The sequence below is a fragment of the Hevea brasiliensis genome, chromosome 3 (genome assembly GCF_030052815.1).
Source record: "Hevea brasiliensis isolate MT/VB/25A 57/8 chromosome 3, ASM3005281v1, whole genome shotgun sequence".
Classification (NCBI taxonomy): Eukaryota; Viridiplantae; Streptophyta; class Magnoliopsida; order Malpighiales; family Euphorbiaceae; genus Hevea; species Hevea brasiliensis.
In genome coordinates, this window is record NC_079495.1 from 1,343,484 (window position 1) to 1,368,311 (window position 24,828).

The 24,828-nt window shown below is 36.1% G+C and overlaps 4 protein-coding genes across 9 annotated transcripts; 2 read left to right on the forward strand and 2 right to left on the reverse strand.

The window, feature by feature from the left end:
- Positions 1 to 5,003: 5,003 nt before the first annotated feature.
- LOC110633673 (membrane magnesium transporter) lies at positions 5,004 to 7,699 on the forward strand. Its single transcript, XM_021782394.2, has 4 exons — positions 5,004 to 5,248; positions 5,355 to 5,407; positions 5,544 to 5,644; positions 7,343 to 7,699. Exons 1-4 carry the CDS (start codon positions 5,176 to 5,178, stop codon positions 7,434 to 7,436), a joined length of 321 nt encoding a protein of 106 aa, XP_021638086.2. The 5' UTR covers positions 5,004 to 5,175; the 3' UTR covers positions 7,437 to 7,699.
- A 484-nt stretch (positions 7,700 to 8,183) lies between these two features.
- LOC110633670 (transcription initiation factor TFIID subunit 8-like) lies at positions 8,184 to 11,166 on the reverse strand. Of its 2 annotated transcripts, none has more exons than XM_021782383.2 (2): positions 9,525 to 11,166; positions 8,184 to 9,253 (listed from the first exon to the last, which is right to left on the reverse strand). In XM_021782383.2, the coding sequence occupies exon 1, from the start codon at positions 10,723 to 10,725 to the stop codon at positions 9,649 to 9,651; it is 1,077 nt and encodes a 358-aa protein (XP_021638075.2). In that variant the 5' UTR covers positions 10,726 to 11,166; the 3' UTR covers positions 8,184 to 9,253; positions 9,525 to 9,648. The 2 variants fall into 2 exon arrangements, with proteins under 2 accessions (XP_021638075.2, XP_021638074.2); XM_021782382.2 differs by having other exon boundaries at positions 8,184 to 9,308.
- Positions 11,167 to 11,494: 328 nt separating this feature from the next.
- Positions 11,495 to 16,823, forward strand: LOC110633671 (thylakoid lumenal 15.0 kDa protein 2, chloroplastic). Of its 5 annotated transcripts, none has more exons than XM_021782388.2 (9): positions 11,495 to 11,769; positions 11,918 to 11,951; positions 13,072 to 13,187; positions 13,300 to 14,356; positions 14,819 to 14,922; positions 15,995 to 16,085; positions 16,200 to 16,268; positions 16,356 to 16,465; positions 16,564 to 16,823. In XM_021782388.2, the coding sequence occupies exons 4-9, from the start codon at positions 14,017 to 14,019 to the stop codon at positions 16,654 to 16,656; spliced, it is 807 nt and encodes a 268-aa protein (XP_021638080.2). In that variant the 5' UTR covers positions 11,495 to 11,769; positions 11,918 to 11,951; positions 13,072 to 13,187; positions 13,300 to 14,016; the 3' UTR covers positions 16,657 to 16,823. The 5 variants fall into 5 exon arrangements, with proteins under 5 accessions (XP_021638080.2, XP_021638085.2, XP_021638081.2 ...); XM_021782385.2 differs by having other exon boundaries at positions 11,498 to 11,835; XM_021782393.2 differs by lacking the exon at positions 11,918 to 11,951.
- A 6,971-nt stretch (positions 16,824 to 23,794) lies between these two features.
- On the reverse strand, positions 23,795 to 24,163 carry LOC110633629 (protein SMALL AUXIN UP-REGULATED RNA 12-like). The gene has a single exon (XM_058143442.1). It carries the CDS (start codon positions 24,161 to 24,163, stop codon positions 23,795 to 23,797), a length of 369 nt encoding a protein of 122 aa, XP_057999425.1.
- Positions 24,164 to 24,828: the final 665 nt, after the last annotated feature.

Genomic DNA, 24,828 nt, shown 5'->3' on the forward strand with positions numbered 1-24,828 from the left:
GCCGCCTTACAGGATGGCACCAGCAGAATTGAAAGAGCTAAAGGAGCAGCTACAGGAGCTTTTGGACAAGGGTTTTATACGTCCGAGCACTTCACCCTGGGGTGCTCCTGTTCTATTCGTGAGAAAGAAGGATGGGTCATTGAGGTTGTGTATTGACTATAGACAGCTGAACAAGGTGACTGTGAAGAACAAGTATCCACTTCCTCGGATCGATGACCTGTTTGATCAGCTCCAAGGGGCTAGATTCTTTTCCAAGATAGACCTGCGATCAGGCTACCATCAGTTGAGAATCAGGGATGAGGACGTGTCCAAAACGGCTTTCAGGACAAGATATGGTCATTATGAGTTCTTGGTGATGTCTTTTGGACTCACTAATGCACCAGCAGCCTTCATGGACTTGATGAACAGGGTGTTCAAGTCATTTTTAGACCGTTTTGTCATCGTATTCATAGATGACATTCTGGTATACTCTCGGACCGAGGAAGAACACGTGTGGCACTTGAGGATGGTGTTGCAGACTTTGAGGGAGCACCAGCTATACGCCAAATTTTCGAAATGTGAATTTTGGCTAGAAAGCATCTCATTCTTGGGACACGTGGTTTCTAGTGACGGCATTCAAGTAGATCCCAAGAAAATTGAAGTCAGAATCGATTGGCTTAGGCCTACACAACACCGAGGTGCGAAGTTTTCTGGGTTTAGCTGGCTACTACAGGCGTTTTGTACAAGATTTCTCCAGGATAGCGGCTCCCCTAACTAAGTTGACCAGGAAGAATGTTCCATTCATTTGGACAGATGACTGTGAGGTGAGTTTCCAGAAGCTCAAGGAGTGTCTAACCACTGCCCCTGTGTTGACACTACCTGTGAGTGGTCAAGGATACACCGTGTATTGTGACGCCTCCAGAGTTGGCCTAGGGTGTGTTTTGATGCAGAATGGAAAAGTAGTGGCTTATGCTTCAAGGCAGCTAAAGAGGCATGAGCAGAACTACCCCACCCATGATTTGGAAATGGCGGCTGTAATCTTTGCACTTAAAATCTGGAGACACTACCTGTATGGTGAAGTGTGCGAGATATACACCGACCATAAGAGTTTGAAGTACATCTTCCAACAGAGGGACTTAAACTTGAGACAGAGGAGATGGATGGAGCTTCTGAAAGACTATGATTGCACCATCCAGTATCACCCTGGGAAGGCCAATGTAGTAGCAGATGCCTTAAGCAGAAAATCTTCTGGCAGTTTGGCGCACATTTCAGTAGAGAAGAGACCATTGATTCAGGAGGTACATGAGTTGATGGATTAGGGTTTAATCCTAGATCTTTCAGATGAGGGGGTATTGTTGGCTCACTTTTCAGTGAGGCCAGACTTGAGGGATAGAGTTAGAGTTTCCCAGCACAGAGACCAACAATTGATGAAAATCATAGAAAGAGTACAGCAAGGTGAAGGTGGTGAGTTTGGATTTGCCGATGATGGCGCCCTAGTGCAAGGTTCTAGGATATGTGTGCCCGATGTGGACAACCTCAGGAATGAAATCATGCGAGAGGCACACTATACACTGTACAGTGTCCATCCAGGTTCCACCAAGATGTACCATGATGTGAAAGATAGCTATTGGTGGAATGGCATGAAGAGAGACATAGCAGACTTTGTGTCCAAGTGCTTGACTTGTCAGAAGGTGAAGTTTGAACATCAGAGACCGTCAGGGAAGTTGCAAGAGCTCCCTATCCCAGAATGGAAGTGGGAAATGATTACCATGGATTTTGTGACTGGGTTGCCTCGTACCACGCGAGGATATGATTCGATATGGGTAATTGTAGACCGCTTGACTAAATCAGCTCACTTCTTACCTGTGAAGACTACATATTCTGTGGCACAGTATGCCCGGCTCTACATTCGAGAAATAGTCAGATTGCATGGAGTTCCGGCTTCCATAATATCTGACAGAGGGCCCTGATTCACTTCGGTTTTGGAGAAAGTTGCAGGAGGCACTTGGCACCTGATTGAACTTCGATCGCTTTCCACCCTCGCAGACGAGCGATCAGAAAGGACAATCCAAACACTGGAAGACATGCTTCGCATGAGTGTCTTGGATTTTGGAGGTCAATGGGATGAGCAGCTAGCTTTGGTGGAGTTTTCCTACAACAACAGTTATTACTCCAGCATAGGTATGGCACCCTATGAGGCTTTATATGGAAGAATGTGTAGGTCTCCTCTGTGTTGGACAGAAATGGGGGAAGCGAAGGTGCATGATGTAGACCTAGTGCAGTACACTTCAGAAGTAGTTCCTTTAATCAGGGAACGACTGAAAACAGCTTTCAGTAGGCAGAAGAGTTATGCAGACCCCAGACGGAGGGATGTGGAGTTTGCTATGGGCGACTATGTATTCCTGAAGGTTTTTCCAATGAAGGGAGTCATGAGATTTGGAAAGAAGGGCAAGTTGGCACCTCGGTATATTGGACCTTTTGAGGTTACTGATAGAGTTGGAGCAGTTGCCTACCGGTTGGAGCAGTTGCCTACCGGTTGGAGCTACCACCCAACCTTTCTCACGTTCATCCTGTGTTTCACATCTCCATGCTCAGGAAATACATTCCAGATCCTTCTCATGTACTGCAGTCGGATGTGATAGAGCTAAAAGAGAACTTGACATTTGAGGAGCAGCCTGTAGCCATAGTGGACTACCAAGTGAGACAGCTGAGATCAAAACAGATCCCTATGGTTAAGGTTTTGTGGAGGAGTCAGTCAGTGGAAGAGTGCACCTGGGAGTTAGAACGGGACATGCGTAGCAAGTACCCTTATCTGTTCAATGTATAATCATGTGCTTTATTCTGCCTTGTGTAAAATTCGAGGACGAATTTTCTGTAAGGGGGGAAGAATGTAACACCCCTGATTTTTTATATATTATTATTGGGCTTCGTGTAGGTATCCTCAATTCGCGGAAATTCAATAGTTGTCCGGGTCTGTGAATTTTCGGCCAGACAGACCCGTTACTGGAAAAGTCTCCAAATTGGACCGAGGTTTTGGCTACCCCCCCATTGTCAGACGTCCCGAGTGCATCCCCGAAGTCGGAATCGGCAAAGGTAAACCCGAACCTTGCTTTTTCGTAATTTTCTAGTGCTTAAATAGGATTAAAAATCAATAAAATATTCGTGGTAGCTTAGAAAATTACGATTCTTTTTGCAATAGCTTAGTAATATTGCTAAGGACCGCGGGGCAAAGTTTTATAATTTTTAGAGCTTATTTGGGTAGTTTTTGCAAAATGGTCAATTATAAGGACTAAATTGAAATTTTTTTATGTATTGATGGATGACTGATTTGATGGGCCCAGGAGGGGCTGTGTGATATGATTGAACTGTTGATATATGGATTGTGAATATAGAAGTGCGTTTTTAGCCCTTTTGCAGGTTGGGTAGGTCCTAGGTATAGGGGAGACTCTGCCGGATTTTCGGCACGACTTAGGACGTATTGGTCTTTTTTCTTTGTTTGTATTGAGTCAGACTGTATTAAATAATTGTAATATAATTGTCAGGTGAGCCGGGACAGCCTTCTTCCTCCGCCCAGCCGCCACAGTGATTGTCGTCAAGTCTGTGAGTAAAATATTAATTTTAATTGTAATTTCGATATTATTATATGTTCAGCATGCCCATGCATCACTTATATGCATATATTTATGTAGTTAAACTCTAGGCACGATTTATGTTGCATTCATAACTGTTAACGTGCCATGAGTGTTGTTGTGGTAATTTGGAGCAGTGTGCGTGCGTTGGCGTGCGTGTGATGTGGTGTGGACTATGGATAGGACGGGGTAGTCACGGCTTGAGTTCTTCGCTGGGACCCGTTCCTTCGAGGGGTAGTCACGGCTTGAGTTCTTCATTTGGGACCCTCGATTTGGTTTATTAAGCGAAAGTCCCGCTGAGTTCTTCGCTGGCACCAGGTTGGATTTAAGAGAGCTGTATAGGGGATCAGCTCCCAATATGTTATGATTGATGCTACAGGGTGCGTGAGTGCTCCAAATTACCTTTTTGATGTTATGATGTGAAAATGTTGTTGCTGTTGCATTTCACTCCACAGGTTGCATTAGTACTAGATAGTTATAGAGATTATGGTTAAAATTTATATTTTACTCTCTGAGTCGAACGCTCACTCCTGTTCAAAAATTTTTACAGGCCACAGGAGGATATTTTGTTCTGGGTTAACCTGCTTTTCTACTTCGCAGGTTGTTTATCAATATTTGTGTAATTTTAATTACTCCTAGAATTTCCGCATGTGTTAGCAGTAATTATTTGAATTTGGTCTGTAATATTATTATCATGTTGGACCTGTAAACTTAATATTTTAAGTCTGTTTGATGGATTGGATGAGCGAGCTGAGCTCCCATTTATTATTATGTTGATGAGTATGTGGAGGGTGAGCTGAGCTCCCCAATGGATTGTTTATTGTGTTTACAGGTCGGGTGAGTAAAAAACTCCCCGTTGGTAAGTCCATTTTATGGCCGGACTCTGTCCGTTTGTTTTCTTGAAATTGGGCCCAAATGGGCCTCAGCATTGGGTAAATGAACAGTTAGGCTTACTACGGGCCTCGGGGGCTTTAGGCTGGCCCAGGTCCTAGTGCCGGTCTGGCCCATAGGTTGGGTCGTGACATTTTATGATAGATTTATAAGTTGTTTATATTTTTCAAGATACAAAACTAAAACTAAAAAATAAAAATGAGTGGCAATACAAATTATGACAAGTAATTTAATTTAAAAGAGATAATGCTAATTTTTTTAATAAAAAAATTTTAAACAAATAAAAATGTAAAATTATATTTTTTTTAATATTATATAAGTATTATCAATTTAATAAATTAGGATCAATTTTGTTCCGTCGGATTAATCCCTAAGAGTGAAGTATGAAATTATTCATTTGATTTTAAAATAGTAAGTGATTAAGTGTTATCCAATGATTTTGACCTAATCTTTGGCCAAAAATTGTAATTTATCCTTACAAAAACGACCTCGTTTGGTACTTAGTTCAGTTTCTTGACGAAGGAATCGGAACTTGAACGAGGTGAGGCAGATTTGATTTGACGCAGAAATCTGAAACTCCATACTTCTTGAGACTTCAGCCCCTAACAGCTATAGATAGTGCCCGATCCCGGAACTCAGGTTGGCCGGTGATCGGAGATTCAGTGAAGTTAATAAAATGGGTTTAGGCTTTTTAATTGGCGCATTTGGAGTCCTGATTCTCGCTCATGCAGCTTTTTCAACCATTCAGTGTAATCGCATGTCCAATATCCTAGAAATATACAATTCAATCTATTATTAGATTTTTGGTGGTTTTGGTGCTGTTTTATCTTTTAATTTTGCTTGGCCTTGATACAGATAGAGGTTTGTTGAAGATTTTGGAGGAGGAGTTTTCAGGACCTCCAGTGAATGTGAGTTTTTGTTTTCTTTTTTTTTTTTTTTTCGTTTTTCCATGTCATGTATATGTTTGATGATTATTTTTCATTTTCTGGAGTTAATGGGTTTGTGGGTTTTTGTACTTTTTTCCCTTATTTGGTTGCAATGCAGGTGATAGTAGAGCTGCTTCTAGCGTTATCGTTCTGTATGTGGGCTGCTTTAACTGCAGCGGGAAAGTTCCTTTCCGTACATCATCATTCTGAAGAGAATAGGTATTGTATATTTTTATCTGCTTTCATTTGTTAAATGGGATTTCTTGTCAGTGTATTTTAGACTGGAGGATTCTATGCAATTCATTTGGGAGGGGTTTATTACTTGCTGTCCATGGCATAATAGCTAAATTCTGATTAGTTGATAACATTAGTTGATAACATTGTCAAAAGATTCTTGTGAAAGTTTTCATTAACTCCTAATTCATGTTGATTGTCGAATAGGCCTTTTTGAGATTCTTAAGTAATGATTTCTATATTAACCCCAAAAATGATGAGCTTAGATTAGCTGAATAATTTGAAATTTAATTTTTTTGTTGAGAAATTTAGCCCCACATACAATATTATTCAATCAATGAACTCTGCACATTGAAAAGGCAAAAGGACAACCTTGGTTAAATCAAAATGGGATATGCTGGATAGCTGATTTGCATATAAAAGGCGCAAGTAAACAACAACTCAAGTTGCTTTTTTCAATAATTGCAATTAGAATTAGATCATTCCTTATAAAATTTGATACTGTATATGCTTGAAACAATATTAAAGGTCTATGGATGTTGCTTGAGTTGTTTGATACATGGCATGTTTTGATTAGGCTTTACAGCTAACACCTATTTAAAAAGCAGTTTGTAATTCAAGGGTGAAACAAATCCATGATATCGCCTTTTGTTGAGATTGTTCATTGTAAGGCTCATTAATTGTGCTTTCTAATCCCATAAACTTGTGCTTTCTAGTCCCATAAACTATGTTGTTGCCTTGTACTCTAATTGTGCTTGTGACACTTGTTTCTTAACTAAACTAAACTAAGTCTTTATCTCAAAAATTTGAGCGATCATACCCAAATTTTATATGAGTTATTCCAATACATATGTTACGCCTGTAACATGTTTTAAGAACTAGTGCAGCTTTTTTCTATAGTTGAAATTATGAATCCTGAATGCCAAGCTCTTTGGTGTGTTCTTGTTTTTGGCTCTTTGATGAAAACACAAACTTTAATTATAAATAGACAGAATTTATCTGTCTGTTCATATTATCACTGCAAAGGTTACAAGGTCCTAGTAATTGAAAGGGAAATATTATGTATTTGTTATCATCAGATGCTTTTGAACTTGTGCCAGGTCAAGTTTTCAATAAACCATGAAATGGTTTCAATTACTTTACATCATTTAGCAAAAACTGAAAAAAAAAAGGCTGTTAAAGTTTATCCATCCCATTTGATAGGTTGAACAACATTTGGAATTCACATGTAAGCTAACATGATTGATTATTTGCAAGTGACGTGTATTGATGTAAAGTTAATTTGCAAACTAAGGAATAAATTGATTTTGATCAATAATTAAGATATGTAGGAAAATTAAACTGCACATTATCTGTTTTTCTGCATCATTTGTCGAGTCGTGCCTCTTGTTCTATAGAATGTCATAATTACATAGATACTAAATGAAAATTTTATCATACTAGGAAGTAAAAGGAACTAAATCTACTTAATCCTACAAAACCTATTCAATTTGAGATTTTTTTTGTCAATAATAATGGCTTTGGACCAAGACAATTTTTAGCAAAGCCTGCGTGTTTATGAAATGATGATGTATCCAGAGTAGGAAAATTTTGACCAATAATTGTAGCCAAGCCTGATATTGCTGCTATTTTATAATAATAACGCCTTTATTGACACAAAAATTTGCCTACTCTTGAGTTCAGGATAGTTTCTTTACCGGCCAATATGGACTTCTTGATCTTCAACCATCGAGGTAAAGTATTTTCTCCAGGAACGGACATGAGACTGAAACATTGAAGTCTTCTCAATGATAGGATCATCTTTTGGAGTGCTATTTAAGACAAGCAATCATCTCTCTGTCAAATTTGAGCTTGGAAAGAGCAAAAATTGGAGGATTTGGCAACTCAGTGGTGCTAATTCCTAGTATCTTAAGACAACACTTAATTTTGTACCGTGTATCTTATATTTTTTCATAATTTCCATCAGTTGGTCTTGTAATGTGAAGATTTAGGAATGCTATCACATGTTTTGTGATAATCACAATGGGATTTTAATGTGGATCTAGGCCTGCACACCGAATCTGCTTTAAGCCTGAAAGATAAACTTTGAAACAAGGTAAATGGTGAAACTACAAACTAGGAGCTGCATTATACGGAAGATGCAATCCTACCATCTCCAAGTTGTGACATTTTTTTTTAAACATAGCATCCCCATTTACTTAAAATTAAAATGAAAAATCCTCCATAATCCAAAATTATATGTTCTCAATCCATTGTCCTTTTTCTGGACACGTACCATCCAGAATCCAGACAATTTTATAGCAGAATTGCAAAATAGACCCTCTAAAGCCTAAACTAGGAGTGAATGCATAGGATGAGAGCTTGTGTTGCCCCACTTCCCTATGTGGTATCCACCAGTGAGGGCCACCAATGCATAAGATAGGAAAACACAAGCTTCTGTTTCCAATACATAACAATGGAAGATATTATCTAGAGAAAAAATTGCCGGTGAACAAATGAATAAATGGAAGGAAGAATACGCATATGTATAAGGAGAAAGTAGTATTTCTCATAATGGTCAATCAATGCAACTTTACAAACAGTTTATCAACCATAGCTAAAAAACATAAAAGAACTAGTACAATGAAATTGGAATCCTCACAAAAATGCATCTCTATCACACTTTCTACAGAGGATCAAGTGGGCGAGTCTACAAGGAAGAGAGAGAGAGAGAGAGATAGAGAGGGAGAGGGGGAGTGGTGTGTTGAGGGAGGTGTGGAGAGAATACTGAGGGAAAGGAAACCACAAGCAACACATTAAATGGTATGTGCCCCTAACTTTTTTTAGTTAAATCCAGAATCAAATTTATATTACAAACAAGAAAAAATAAATAAATAAGGATTCAGCTATCTAAAACAGTAATACCAAGCCTAAAAAGTTCTGAGTTGCAGGCATTAAGCTATTTTGCATATCATCCATTTCTCAAGCTATTAGATGCAATGGAAGAATAATTTGGACTCTACAAAATGACTGTCCTATACATCCCATATGATACAACAAAGCTCCAAAGAATCTTATAATAAAATGCACAGGCAGTACAGAAACCTGAAGGGGTACATCCAGGGAGGTGTGACTAGCAAACATCATTTCCAAAAAGGTGTTATAATGATATAATCAACATGTTTTATGCGTCCCAAAATAAAATGGTTTGCAATCAGTATTAACAAACTTCCTGTTACTACGTATTAAGATGACAACAAATTAAAAATATCCATGCATGCAATACCAATTTTCCTTTTTCATCAGCAAAAAGAGAAGGCAAAATCCACATTGAAATGGAGGAAATTAAATGCTTATTTTCACACTAGAAACAGGTCATAGCACTATTAATACCTAGTCACTATTCTACCAGGTGTTCCACCGAGTATATGAGAAATTAGAATGTTAAATTTTTGCAATTTATAAAAGAAATTCTAAATAGCAAAAATACATATAAGGCCATCACTTAAACTGGATCTTTGATAATTCTTCTTAACTTCTATTGGTGATCATTTCTCTTATACCGGGAGGTATTTGCTTTTTCCCCTTGAGATAAATTATGTGTCAAATTGTTTGCTGCATGAAACAATTGTAATGCTATTAAGTTGCTCAAGCAGAATTGCATAATGTCCTGCATATATATCAACTTTATTACATGTCAAATACAGAACATAGGCACCACCAACAGCCACAACCAATTAGCAGATTGCATTCATCTCACAATATAAAAGGGCACAAAATTATAGCATTAACTGATGGAACAAAGAGGCTAAAACTTCACTGTAAAAGAATCAGTTGAGACTAAATCCAAAGAAACATAAAAAAAAAAAAAAGAGTGCTCAAATACCTCCAAAAATTGTCAGTGGGATTTGCAGGGACAAACAATAGAATTTTATAATATCCATACAACAAGCCCCCGTAACCCACTGCTACAGCCATTCCTGAATAAGTTGGTCAGTCAATGAATTACTTTACAACTGGTTGAGTTCCTGTGGATTTTCCATAGACTGCCTAAGTATATACTCTGCTCTCCTCTTCTTATCATCCCTCTCCTCCTCTCGCCCTAACCAATTCCTGGCACTCCCTCCACCCTTTCTTGAAAGACTCAAATCCAAAGGTTCACCTAATAACTTCTTCCCAGTTTTAAATTTAAAATTCACAGCAGGCCTCTTATCAGGGAGCAACCTCCTCTCACTATCTCCACTATCAGTGTCAACAAGGCCACCTTCCTTTGCAGCTTCAATAGCAGGTGCAAATGCCTCCATCAAACAAATATTGTTTTTTAACTTTTCAGGTAACACAACAGCAGAAACATCCTTCTCCCAAGGTTTCAACGGTGTGGAAAGAAATGGGTTAGACTCAACTACTCCTAATTCCTTAACATTGTTATTGCTGGCCTCTGATGAAGAAGCTCCTGCTGAGCCATTGCTCACCAACCTCTGCTGCAAACTCAACAAGGCCCTCTCCGCCTTTCTCCTCTGCCTTGCTTGCTCAATTTTTTCTGCACGAGGATCCACGACCCTCTCATTCCACATAGGAGTGTGGACATAGGTGTGAGCATCAGGAAAAGCAGGCAACCAAGCCGGGATATGCTTTCCAGGCGGTGTTTCACTCATGTTTAAAAAACTAGGAATTAATCTCCTATCTCTAACAACTGGAAAAGGTGGCACTGGTTGAGCAAAAGGGATCTCGTCAGTAGAACCCACAAATTCAATTATCTCCTTAATGGTACCCGAACTAACAACACAATTGCCAGAATTTGATGCACCCGAAAACCCTCGTGGTGCACCCATGTCTTCAAATCCTCGAACTATGTCAAATAAATTACATTGAGTTCTACCTGATAAATTAGCGTGAGAGTTTGCAGTCTTGCCAAGGTCAAGGAGGTAACGAATTGCAACATCGGTGAGAGCATCCAAAGCCGACTCTTTGAACCCGTGAAACCCCACGGTCTCGCACATTTGTGACACAGCCATTCTGGAAACCGCGCGACCAAAGTCATCAGCTTTGGGTCTTCCCTGTGTAGTCTGTGCACCCCCATTGCTCATATTTGAACCCTCATGTCAATAATAATCCATTAATCAGCAACCAATTGAAAAACAAGAAACCCAAGAACCATCCAATAGCAAGATTTTCCGCGGAAAACAAACCAACAAAAAAAAAAAGGCACGCAAGTTCTAGCAAACACTAGAGTGGCATTCAAAAATTAAAATTACTAAACAGAATTCAAGAAAACCCAGATCAATTAGATTCTTGGAGAGGCAGAAATAGAAATTGGTGTGGTTGAATAACCACATAGGGTTTATGATAAACCCTAAATGAAGATGAAATTTTCAGGGTTTAAAGATTAGAGTAGATGTAGAGTGAAGTCGCGGAAAATATTTGGAGGGAAAATGGAGGAAGATTGAAAAATCCTTGGGTTGGGTTGTGAACTGAGTGGAAGATCGAGTCCAGAGAGGAGAGATCGAGAGGTGAATGGATCTGCTACGGTGGGGTTTATTTATAGAATATAGTAAACTGGTTTAACGAATATGGCAAATTTTCCACACGCTCACTCGCTCGAGTATATAAAAATAAAAAACAAACGCTACTCGCTAGCTAATTTCAAATTCGATGGGCCAGGATTGTTGACCATCAGAGTGAAAAGTCTAGTGGCTTCTAAAGCCCCGTTTGGGCCAAAAAGTACTTTTGAGGAAATTATTATTTTATATAAGTGAAAAATTATTTTATTATATTAATTCATTTTTTTTTTAAATTAATAATCAAAATTTTAAAATGAAGACCGAATAATTCAAACCAACCACCTATTTCTCACTTCTAGAACTAAATAGGCCCCAACTCGGAATTGGAGCGCAGCCTGCCCAGTTATTATTTTATCCCGTTCCCGTATAAGCAATTCTTGTTCCGCACAAGAACAGTAGTAGAAGAAAGGGAAACAATGATAAGCGGATAAGCTTACGGTACAGGAAACAATTGAAGCTTGGGCCGTGTAGCAGAGAAGGCGATAATGGAGAAGTACTTTTGAAATGCATACGGAGGAGAGCCAGGAGTGGGCATGCGGACCCAGACCGCTTTATCAACATATGGATCGGGTCCGCCGCTCTCTCTGTCCTTACCTTTTTCAATCCCTGCATGTGTCATCTCTGTAATCAGTTCAAGTACTCTCTTTCTTATCCCTATTCCCATTTCTAATTCTAGGGTTTCTCTAGTGTTTTACATTTGTTCGTTGCTTTATTGTAGGATTTGAATTGTTATGTGAGGAGGACTTTCAATGGTGAGATTCTTAATTTTGACTGTTAACACACTAATTATTTTATTAATTCAACCAGGGTAGCTTTGGGTTTCTGCCTGTGGTCTTTGAACTATTTTGACTTCTCATTTTAATTTCCATTTCAAGGGAGCTACCAAGTAAGAAATGAATTTCACAAATCCGATAAAGCTAAAGCTGTGGAATTTGTTTGAGACATGATGGAGTCTTTGCTTGAATTTTAGCTGATTAGCTATTCCCTCTGTGTTTGTGAGTGTTTGCATTTTTTTTTTCTTGTGCCAGGAGATAGAATATGGAAACAGCCTTTCTTCAAAGCAGGGCAAGGCTGCTTAGATCAACTCTACACAAATGTTTTGTGCACTGAGTCACCCTTTTTTGCCAGGAGATAGAATACATATTATATTGTAATGGTATTAGATATGACTGCAACTGACCTAAGTCAAAGTACATTTGCTAGCAAATTAAACATACACAAATAAACAATCAAATAATATGCAAATACAATAACCTAACACTAGTGTTATTTGAACTTGAGACCTCTTGGCTCCAGGGCCTCAACCTTAGCTAGCTTTAGACTACGGCCTCATTGGCGGCTATTCCCTTTCCCCTTTGATTGGTTTGATTGGAATTGGGATTGTGAGAGATTTTAAGTGACTTTTCTTTGATGGGTTAACTCCTGCTTTAGCATCGTATCAACTGTATTCTCATTAGCATGCAAAGATAATCAGTGTACTGTACTCTATGTGGCTTCTACCTCCAAATTGTTTCGCAGAATTTCAAGTTGAAGCAATTGCTTTAATACTAATTGCCCTGATGCTATTTATGTATGGCATGCATTTAATTCATTTCAGCTACCTTACTACCTTCTTCATCTTCTCATTTTTCTTTTGATAATTATCACTGCCTTACTATGTTAAAAGAGAAGCTGTCTTTCCCATGACGAAAGAACTGGATGATGACTTTTGCGTTGCCGTTGGAGATAAGTTTTTGTTAGAATGAATGGCAGTGGAATAACAGTTACTGCTTTTAACATTGCTATTAAGATCATTATTAGCCTTATTGTTCTTAGTGTTACTTCACCATAATTAGTACTTGATTGTATAGTATTGCAACTACCATTATTCAGTTTCAATGTTACTTGATGATCATCAACATGGGTGCTGTTGACATGACTGGGCATTTTTATTTGAGCATTACCATTGGAAGAAAGCAATGAAGAAGAACCAGCCGTATAAATTTAAGGTGAATTAATTATTTATTTAATATATTATATAACTGCCGATAGTTTGTCTAGTTTATGTTGCGTTTAATGTTACCAATGTTAATGCTTATGTGAAATCTTTCTTTGTTGCAGTGGAGTGAGATGGACAAAGACACTTGAGATTCATACTATTTCGACTGGCGTTACTACTTCCCTGTTTCCCATAACTCAATATTTCACAATCTTGATGAATTTTTGTGAACAAATGGGACCTGCGGAAAATACAAGCTTATGCCTTCCTTGCCATCTTTGTTAGTTCTGCTTTGCACTGGTGGTTCAAACACCTTAATTATTAGCTGAAATTTTCTTGCTAAAGTTCCTTGTGTTAACAATGGATGTTAAGTGGAAGTTCTGTAATAACCAATGAATGATATATATGTCTGTGTGTGTGTGTGTGGTTTAAATGAAGCGAAATGGTTTACAAAGGTGGGAGGTTAGTCTGAGCGTTATTTGAATCAAAGTAGTCTGGTGCAGTGTTTTTGAATGAGAAAATGAAAAATAGCAGAATGAGAATCATCCATCCAAAAGGCCAAAAATGGATTACCACTTTCCAGGTTGTCCCAGCATTCTTACACGAGATTTCCACTGAGAAGAGAGTTCTTCGGATTTCCAAACACTTCGGATTTCCAAGTTCAGAGCTTTGTTACTCTCTATTCTTTCTATTTTCCAGTAATGAAAAATGAACAGGCGATTCGCTTTTTGACTCTCTTTCATTTGCTCTCTGATTCCATAATTCCTTATAAAAATTCAATGAACACTTCGTTTTAGCCGAGCTCTTGTATTCATCATCGTTCATTACTATGTACCCTCATGGCCATTAATGCAAGTGTTGAACACGCGCCTCTAAATTGCCTGGAGCTGTATGTTGATAGTGCATTAATAATCCGGTCCAGGAAGAAGGAATTCAATTTCGGTTGTACGGTTCCAGAAAAGGAAAGCATGGCGTTTCTCCATCTCCCTTCTTCTCTTGCACTTAGAACCACCACGCGTCCTGGATTCACACTGCCCATTAAAGCCTCGTCTCTTCACTTCCGGCCAAACTCTCCAACCCAAAATTTAACCAAAATCAGCAACTGGGTTGTCAATGTTCGATCCAAATCTTTGAATTTGCTGCTTTCTGGTGCTCTTGCACTTGGTTTCTCTCTCTCAGGCAAGTGCGGTTTTGGTTAATGCTTCGCTGACTTCTTTATGCGTCAGTGTTAAGATAATGCTATTTTGGTTTTGTAGCTGATTCGAATCTCTATGATTGAATTTTCTTGATATTTCTTTCAACTTATAAACGTGGGTTCTACTTCTACCCTACCATTGACATCTATTTTTGCTGTTGTGGATTAGATATTTAGATGAACATGAATATTTATAACTGGTTAGATTCTTATATTTTCTATTTGCAGGTAACACTGCTTTACCTTTTCTTAGGTGATGGCTATTGGTAATAAAAGAGAAAAGAGAAAAAAAAAATTCAATAGCTGTTATATTTTTCATAATGATTAATCGATTATTATTAATCACCTCTTTCTTTTGAGTCTTCAGCATTGCTAAAGAATTAATATTCTTCTTCTTTTTCCTGCTTTTGGGTGAGGCAACAAACTTAAGACGGGTAATTTTGTAGGAGTTGAATTTGCGGAGGCAAAAGTTGGGGTTAACAAGCCGGAATTGCTTCCTAAAGAGTTTACTACTGTTATAGATGTGGCTGGGTTTCTCTCTGATGGCCAGGTTCTGTTAATTTTATTTATTTATTTATTAGAGGGCGGGGTGGGGGCTGTTGCCATTTTAATTGTAGATATTTTTGGGTGGGAGTTCAGTTGCGGTTTTTTTTTTTTTTCTGTCATTTAATTCTAGAAATCTGAGATGGAAATATGACTACTAGTTGTTATATCAGGCATTGTCAATTCTGAACTTTTGTTGTTTAATCAGCATATGGTTCTGTTTAACTGAGTTCTGTTCAGTTGGGTATAGGATATTCAAATCTCAAGCCAATGGTCCTCTCCTCTTTTTCTCCTCCTGCTTCATCTGTTAAGTGGCAGAATGTTCACACTTGCATTTGCTCTCTCCTAATTGATCATTTCTTTTGTTTGTGCTCAAATCTTAAATTTTATCAAGTTCACCATGCACAAAAAAGCCAAGCTTATAACGTTATTTGTTTTGTTTTCAATCAAGATTGTTGTTGAAAGTCATTTTTGTGGATATTAATAATTGAGTTTTTCTATAACATTAAATTTAGGATTTTAAAGCATTTTAGCTTCTGCAAGTACATATTCCAGGTCTTTCAAGTTTCAAGTTCTTTGGTACATGGGTATCGAACAGGTTTATACAATATTTTTCTAATTATGAATAAATTCCTTCTTTTCTGTTTCCAAAAAAGGATGTGGCAAAATTCTGTTTTCTAGCTATTATTTGTAGCCATAGATGAGATGCCTCCTAGGCCTTGTTGACTACCTTAAAGAAGAATCTGTCTTCTTTTGCTTCAATTTCTGAGCAACTTAATGAGCCTTCCTGTAGAGTCAAACCCCTTTTGATTTCATATTTGGGTATAAATCAGATACACCAAATAGCCTATTGGCACTTGCTCAACAGATTATAATGTAAAGATATTGTCGGTTAATTCGAGTCATTATATCTGTAGCATGAAAACTCCCTACTATCTGCCAAAAGAAACATCACGAGGCTATTAATGAAGTATTACATGCGAGTAACAGCTTGTAGTCTGTCAAATGAATGTAAAAGTAAGGATTCCACTTTTGAACAATGGATAAGTAGATATACGTTCAACATGGTTAATTTGCAGGAGAAGAGACTTGTGCAGGAGATTACAAACATTGAGAAGGATACTGGATTCAAATTAAGAGTTTTAGCTCAAAATTATCCTCAAACACCAGGTATTCTCTTTATCTCGAGTGCTTGTCAAAAGTGCTTTTCAACACTATATGCCCCCGATTTTTGAAGGAACTATAGTAGGTGAATGCTCTTTAACTTTTTTTTTTTTTTTCCAGGGTTGGCAATTAGAGATTTTTGGCAAGTGGATGATAGAACCATTATCTTTGTTGCAGACCCCACTTTTGGTAATATGATTCCAAGTTTCTAAGGCATCATTTTCTCTTGACTATATCAGACATTGATGATATTGACTATTGGACTTCCGTGACCAGGAAATATATTAAACTTCAATGTTGGGGCTTCTGTTGATCTAGACGTTCCACGTAGCTTCTGGAGTCGTTTGGCTGGGAAATATGGGAACATGTTTTATTGGAAAGAGAAGGTGAAGTTACAACGTTGCCTGGATAGTTTTAAAGTTGTCTAGGTTGTGCTCTTAATTTTATAATAGGAGGAAATTTGATATAATTGATTGCAATATAGGGGGAGGATGCATCTATTGAAGCTGCTGTGATGGCAATATCCAGTTGCCTAAGAGAACCTGTAGGCCCTAATAACTGCTCTGAGGTAAAATAACAATGGGTCTAACTTGCAATATTCCTTTGTTCATACCATGTAATAATTTTTTCTATTGTATAATGCTCTCAAGGGTTGTTTATCTGAGATGGCATTTTATGTAAACAACAAGCACAAAGCGGTAAACAGCTGTGGATATTTGTGGAAGTAAATGAAAATTAACACAATCTATAGTGTCTTAAGACTGTTACTGTCTCTGTCAAAATAGAGAACAGGGTCTAACTGATTTTCAGGCTCTTAAGTGGGAGGGAGGCAGGGAAAAAAAACAGTTTTGAAATAAGACACAACCTACTATTGCCATACACACTTGTAAGCCGCATCTTGTATCGATTCTACCTACACGAGTGCATGCATGTTAACATAATAAACTGGATATGGGATTATGAAATGAGAATTGTGTTATGCCACTTTGTTACAAAGTGAATTACAAACTCTAATATTATTTACATTACAGAGAGATAGGAAATAGGACATATGAGGCAACCATATATGATAGATCATCTTTGAACTCATAAGTGTAAGCCAAAGTGGAAATTATACTCTCTTAGTGTATTTTGTGTCAGCTGGTATATATGTTTATCTTTCACACGCGTATCACTCTTATCATTAGTAGAAGATTCAAATATATATATATGAGATAGGATCCAATTACACGTGTAAAATAAAAGTTTTACACATTTTTTCAGTCATTGATCTGAATCAAATCTAATAGTTTATATGAAGGATTAATATGTACACTAATACATTTTCTCTCTCCAATTTACAACATCATTAATTACACTTATCACTAATTACAAAAAATGTTAATACTCCCTCGTAATGGCAACAGATTCCAGCACATGCACATTTGCTATGATAAATTAAACTTACGGTAGAAAGTTCATTTTATCTTTTTTTTTTTTTTTTTTTTGAAGAAATTCCCTTTTTTATCAAATTTTGAATGTTTAAAATTTCAATTAACAAAAATTATTGTAATTTTATTAGATTTATTCGTAAATCTAAAATTTAGATAGATAAATTTCTCTATTTATTTTAGATTTATTCATTAATTTCTCCATTATTTTATACTTTTATTTATATAAATAAATTTAGATATTTCCTCTCTTGGATGGGTCAACTCTTAGGTTGAAAAATTTTACCAGCCTAAGTTGAATCATAAATTATAATATTGTACTCAATCCCTTTATAAAAAAATAAAAATAAAAAATCAAATAAAAAAAATGACAATGATGCAGAAGAGCTACTTTCAATCACTTAATTGCATTACCTTTAGGACATAAAATACCTGGTGGATCCAAATCAAACCCCAAGGAATCTACCTGAAAGGAACCAATATTTGAGAAATCATGTAGAACACATGAATATAAGAAATAAGAGGGCAAATTTATATATCTTCTATCGATTAAATAGGTTTCATTGTGGCAAAATTTTCCTTAGTAATTTGAGAATTTTTCTTTGTGTAAAACCATTATTGTCATTATATCTCATATGCAGTACTAGAATTTCATATGCAGGATGACAGTAGTACACATTGCAAGTTAACTTGTGTTAAAGTAATATCAAGAACAATGACAGCATAAGGTCCAAATCAACAAAAAGTACATGTAGATGATAAACATAAATTTTCCTCCCACATTAATAAAGCTTATTCAAAAGGCAACAACTAGATAGTACATTATAAAACAAAATATACTGTGGTCTTATTCAAAAGGCAACAACTAGATAGTATATTATAAAACAAAGTATACTGTGGTCATTTTCAAGAGACCATAGAGTAGAGAAACTTGAGATCATAAACACACATGATAACAAAGACAGATTTTATGGTTTAGTCATCTTGGGAAGAAACTGCAAAATTTTTATTTTTTTTACAGCTGCGAATATTATGACCATACTCACCGCAAGTATGACATTATCTTCTTTTAACTACTGCTCAAGCCATTGACACTTCAATTCCACTCTTGAATCTTCCACTAGTAGTCTCCTTGCAAACTCTTTTCTTTCGACCTTTGGTTTGTGATACATGAGGATCACCTATATTGAACGATGTGAGAGTATTAGTAGGCTGAATATCTGTTATCTCATCCAAGTCTCCTTTAGAATATTTGACATTCATCTTACCATTCTCTTCACCTGTGAGCATTTGACTTTCCATCGTTAAAGCTTTCACAAGTGTCATCTCCAAATCATTAATAATGATTTTGTAAATCTCCTCTTGATCTTTCAGCAAGATGAGACAATTGATTCATATAGCGGCAAACATGTATACTTTGCAAAACTCCTGTCACATGATTCTCCCCCCTAGAAATAAATCCATCTTCACAAATCTTCATGCTCTTGTTTGCTTCCTTAGTCCAACGATGTAAAATGTAGTAATCTGGGATTTCCACAATGTTTTTGAATTGAAAAATTGCCAATAAATGCCTGCACAAAATACCCATAAACTCAAAATATTGGCATTGACAATTGCCAATCTTTGAGTTTAAATCCAAATAGACAATAAAAGTGTCACGAGAATCAAAAGAATTTGATACTTTATATAGAAGACAGGCACCATTCTTCTCAATCCTCTCTTTTGTGAAGTGATTGCTCTTCACCAATTGCTCTTGAAACAAATTAAAAGTGTTTCTGGTGTAAATCGGTGCTGCATGATATTCTATCTTTGACCCAATCTTCAGAATGCGTGACTTATTTTTTGACTCAAAATTTTCTCTTCTTTCTTTTTCATAACGGCCATCTACTGCTTTATCATACTTTATCACAAACTCTTGCTATGAAGTCTTTGCATCAATAAAAGAATAAAAAAAAAAAGCATTTATGCTCTCACTTCTTTGGGTTGTATTCATTCCTGCAAAAAAAGTGTTCATGTTGTAGACAAAAATCCATGACTCTAGAATACTGTGCAATGTTTCAAGCCATTCATTTTTCTCCAAGCCATATCTGACAATCAAATCCCGCCAATCCTCTTCAAATTGATTCACTGTAGTTGATTCACGAATGCATTTCTTCAATTCATGCTTGGAGGCTGAATTTTTGTGATATATATGTGCAAGTTTTTCAGGAAACTTCTTTTTGATATGCCATAGGCATAGGCGATGACAAGTTGTAGGGAAAACTTTTTCCACAGCTGCTCCAATAGCTAAATCTTGATCTGTGATAATAGATATTGGTCTTTTCCCATACATTGCCTCAAGCCATGTTTCAAATAACCAAATAAAATATTATTCTGATTCATCTTGTAATAAAGCACAACCAAACAAAATAGATTGACAATGATAGTTCAATCCTGTGAATGGGGCAAATGGCATGGCATATTTATTGGTCTTATAAGTGGTATCAAAAGTAATAACATCCCCAATATATTGATAAGCTAATCGTGAGCGTGCATCAACCCAAAAAAAATTTACTATTCGTGCATCATTGTCACATTGAATTGCATAAAAGAAATTAGGATTCTCAACTTGTCTTTTCATACAAAAACTCAAGACAACCTGAGCATCTCCAACATCTAAGTTCTTTTTTCTTAAATTCCTAAGGTGATTCCAACAATCTCTATTAGAAAATTGTTGATCATCACCACTAAACATTGTTGCCACTTTTCCTATTGGAATTCCTTCTTCATTAAATTTTTCAACGATATTCTTTGTAGCTGCAGACATCTTTTTATGACATCTAAGGTAAGTTACACTCCTAGGACTTATCATCACATGATTATGATCATTGTTAAATGATTTCACTACCCAAGACTTCATTTCTTTCCCCTTTGAAACCTTAAACATTGCTCCACAACCTGTTCTTAAAGTAGAGCATCTTTTTCTGAGATTTGTTTCCTCATTTTTGCTCTCTTCTTTATAGTGGCCTTAATTACAACATACATAAGTACGACTTATTACTTCATTGCTTCAAGAGCCTATAACACTTGATCGAATACGAATTCCAAAACCTTTTTCCTTTGCAAATGATTTATAAAATAGTTCAGCAGCATCCAAAGAATCAAATTCCATTCCCACATAAGGCAGAGATATGATTTCACTAACCTTTCTACCTTGATCATCATTATTAACATGAATACTTTGGGAAGATGTATTTTTCATGTCCACAAGTGAAGATTCAATGTCAACCTAATAAAAATTAAACAAAATTAGTATCTTTTTCTTTATCTAATCATATAATAGTTATTAAAAATTAGAAAGAAAAAAAACAAATAAGCAAATTTATACCCACGTAAAACTATGGCAAAAAATAGTATAAATTACTCATAACTTTATCAATTCAATTTAAATATTATAAATGTAAAGTATAAATAAACTTAAATAAAAGAAATTGGCTTACCACATAATGAACTCCATCATTATTTTCCTCCTCCATTGAAGAAATTGGATTTGTAAGAGTTTCTTTTTATCAAGGATATGAAAAGCCAAAAAGAAGAGAAAGGAATAATGAAATAGGATCCAACCAACAGAAAATTTGCTTATGGGTATTATAATCATGTTGCCATTATAAGAGAGAATTGGCATTTTTTGTAATTAGAGATAAGTGTAATTAATGATGTTGTAAATAGGAAAGAGAAGATACATTAGTGTATAAATTAATCCTTCATATAAATCATTAGATCTGCTTCAGATCAATGGCTGAAAAAATGTGTAAAACTTTTAGTTTTACACGTGTAATTAGATCCTCTCTCTCTCTCTCTCTCTCTCTCTATATATATATATATTAAAATATTATAATAATATTCTTCCGATTATACTCAATGAAGTCTAATACCTTGAAAATTTTTCAAACTAATTCACTCTATATTAAAAGTCAATTTAAATAAATATAAATATTAAGTTATTTTAATAAATTAATTTCTCATTAAACAAAAAGAAAAACATATTCATAAAAAAGGAGGGTTTAATGCTTAAATTTAAGAAAGATCAATTTATAAAAATAAACATATAATACATATACTTAAACGTAATTTCAAAAAAATAGGGATCAGTTAACCCCTCATTCATAGCAATTGATCCCCACTAATTCTGGTACATTGCTTGGTTATTTAGTATCAGTTTTATATAGGCTGTGATCCCTTATTTTCTACTATTCCATTGGTTTGGTTACTGTGGGGATTTGGCTAAGTATCCTTCATCAAAGTTGTTTCTTATTGTCTTAGCTTTAATTCCTTTTTTGAATCACTCTATTTGGATTTTTGTAGCCCAAGATATGCTTATTTTTCTAAGGTTGGCCGAATTAGTTCAAACCCAAAATTCTGGGCACTTTCTTGGTTCTGCCAGTTTTTGTGTGCTGGCTGCAGCTCACTTTTTGGATAGGTTATGGTTGGAATTTGGGTTTATGTTCTTCATAAAAGTTGTAGTGCTATGTCTCAGCTTTCCATCAGTATAAAATTCAGGTCATTTGGACCTTCTTACACCAAGTTATGGTGATTTGAACAAGTACTGTTTATATGATCAGTTTTGTACAGTAACAGTGTGCATTACCCAGATTTGACCTAATTTTACACCACTTTGTGTTCAGTTTTAGGGTTCTGTTCCTACATGAAAATTGTGTCATTATGTATCTATTTTCATTCCCAATTGACTTCATATCAATTGGGGTGGCAGAATTACAGTTTTGGTCCCTGAAAGAAACCTAGGTCAAACTACTCAAAAGTGAACCCTATCTAATCCGAACTGTCTTTCAATTCTCACCATTTTAACACACCCCAATTGGCCCCAATTGACTATTTCTAACCTCAATTAGGTCCAATTGCATCAAATTCCAATTTTCACTAAATTTTCCCCCAAATTCATTGGCTCAAGAACCCTAATTTTTTGCATCTTGTTCAATTAATGCAATTGAAGTGTCTAAACATAGTCTACACACTTAATTACACTTAATTAAACTTTTAATTGTATCAAGCTCACGCAAACCCTAGTTCACTACTTGATGGCCGAAATCCATATATGCGTAGATATGCATGATTTGTTTGATTTTCACACAATACCTAAGTTAACTCAAATATATATACAAGAATTTAAAGAGTGAATTTGAATTTCACCACTAACCTTTTTCTTTGAATTTCAATCCTTCAAATCTTTCCACTTTCCTTCGCAATTTCTTCTTCAATCTTCTTTTCAAGTTGTGATAGCAAGGTTTAATCAAGAAACTTGCGAAATTTATAGGAAATTTTGGAGTTTTAAAAGCTTAAACATAAGCTTTAATAGAGTTTTTGTAGGGAGAAAAATGGGAGAGGAGTGTGCCAGCCAAATGGTGAAGGAGAAGACTAAAATCAATTTTAATTTTTGTTCTTTTTATTCTCCATTTGACTTAGTCGATATTAGTTAAATGAAAATTAATTTATGAGGTCATTGCATGATGTCATTTATGTGATGTCATAAGTCCATTTTCTTTTCTTTTCCTTTTTCTTTTTCTTTTTCTTTTTCCTTTGTTTTTCCATACTTCTTTAATTTAATTCTATATTTCAAAATTTTCATTTCTCAAATTTTATTAGACAGTTAGGTCCTAAGTCACCTCTAGGGGTGAATTGACCAATTTGCCCCTCGTCAGTGTGTTTCGATTTGCCAATAATTCGGTATTTCTTTCGGAACCCTAACCTAATTATTTGACCTACTTATCAACTCTTTTTTGTGATTTTCTCTTTTCCACTAGGTTCTCAATAGTTTTTTGGACTGCGGTGTCACAATATCTAGTTCAAAATTAGAGTTACAATTGCCCTTGCAGTCATTTCCCGGTAAGGTCACCTGTTGTTGTAACCCCCGGCTCATTTAACATTTTATACTTTATTTTTCTTATTTATACTTTTTAATTTTCATTTAAGGCTTTTTTAAGTGTCTTAAACATGGTTCTAATCCTCTTAATCATCCGGACCAACACCGATCACCGGAATAGTGAAATATACCAGGCTATGCATATAGGGGTGTTGCATGTAGGATCATTTTCCTTGTCAAAAAAATATTTTTTACTTCTCATATTAGGCACAAATGGATACTCGAGTAAAAAAAACAATACATGATTAGAGTTATGTCTCTGCTCTTGGATAGCAAGAACTGCTGTCTTGGACAAGCAGCTCGATATTGCGGTAACATTACGATCTTAATGTACCCTACCACTTAGTACTCATTCTTCTTTTTCTCCTTTAACTTAGAATCATCTGTAATTCTTCAGGTTGACAAGGGACGGCAAGAACTCCCTTCTGCTGGAATCCATATTCCTCTTCAGCTTGCTCCAGTAATTTCACGAATGCTGGATTAGTAAGGTGGTCTAACTCCACAACAAACCTCTTTGGTTCTGCACCCTTCATTGCAATTACTGCAAAATGTCCTTGCTTCACATCTTCTGGAACCATTTTTGCAGCCTCTATCTCTTCTTTTAACTTGTTGGCATTTAGACTAGATCCTTTAGATGCTGAATGCATGAGACCCCTTTGTATCTTTCTAACGAAAAGCTTAAGCATCATTAAGCCTTTAACACTTTCTTCCCTGTTTCTCATGGCCATGGAGATCATAAAATGTGATCAGAACTTACTGTATAATCTATAATTCTCGTGTTTTTTTTTTTTCTTTTCTTTTCATGTTGAATTTGGAGAGCCTAGAATGAAATATATATACTAGGTGGTCAAGAAAAATTTGAAACACTGCATGAAATATCTGAAAAGATACATGGGACCATTTCATATGGTTGCAACTATGTATCATTTAATGCACTATTTAATTGCTCATCTTCCATGCTTCTTCTGCAGATAGTGGGTCTTGAAAACACGGTTTACTTTCTGTTTTTACCATCATTTAGACTGTTTATTTATTTATTTGGGTTTGAGGGAAATATTTGCATAAATATATTCGTTTATCTGAGGGATTCAAGAGTTCTAGTATTTCGTATGGTTTATACTAGGCACCATGCTCTACTCTATATGAGGGTTCTTAGACAATCTTTAAACTGGGCTTTTTTAGCTTTGATTATCCTGATGAACAAGGGAAATAATTTGTTCATTTTAAGAATAGTTGTGGTTGAGACAAACAACCGACAAAACATTTCTATGCTGACCGATGAGAGTTTCTATGGAGTAGGCTTGAGTAGACCCAGCTATTCTCTGGGTTGGGCCCGAAATGGGTCAACTGTTCAAGGGTGGGTTAGAACCCAAATTGTCTTGAGGGAGGATCAATCTTAGTC

Bases quoted from the DNA above. Each gene is read 5' to 3' on its own strand.
- LOC110633671 (XM_021782388.2), top strand. From the start codon at position 14,017: ATGGCCATTAATGCAAGTGTTGAACACGCGCCTCTAAATTGCCTGGAG. The intron at 14,357-14,818 runs GCAAGTGCGGTT...GTAATTTTGTAG, and splicing joins ACTTGGTTTCTCTCTCTCAG to GAGTTGAATTTGCGGAGGCA. The intron at 16,269-16,355 runs GTAATATGATTC...TTCCGTGACCAG, and splicing joins TGTTGCAGACCCCACTTTTG to GAAATATATTAAACTTCAAT.
- LOC110633670 (XM_021782383.2), bottom strand. From the start codon at position 10,725: ATGAGCAATGGGGGTGCACAGACTACACAGGGAAGACCCAAAGCTGAT.
- LOC110633629 (XM_058143442.1), bottom strand. From the start codon at position 24,163: ATGATCTCCATGGCCATGAGAAACAGGGAAGAAAGTGTTAAAGGCTTA.
- LOC110633673 (XM_021782394.2), top strand. From the start codon at position 5,176: ATGGGTTTAGGCTTTTTAATTGGCGCATTTGGAGTCCTGATTCTCGCT. The intron at 5,249-5,354 runs GTAATCGCATGT...GCCTTGATACAG, and splicing joins AGCTTTTTCAACCATTCAGT to ATAGAGGTTTGTTGAAGATT. The intron at 5,408-5,543 runs GTGAGTTTTTGT...GTTGCAATGCAG, and splicing joins TTTCAGGACCTCCAGTGAAT to GTGATAGTAGAGCTGCTTCT.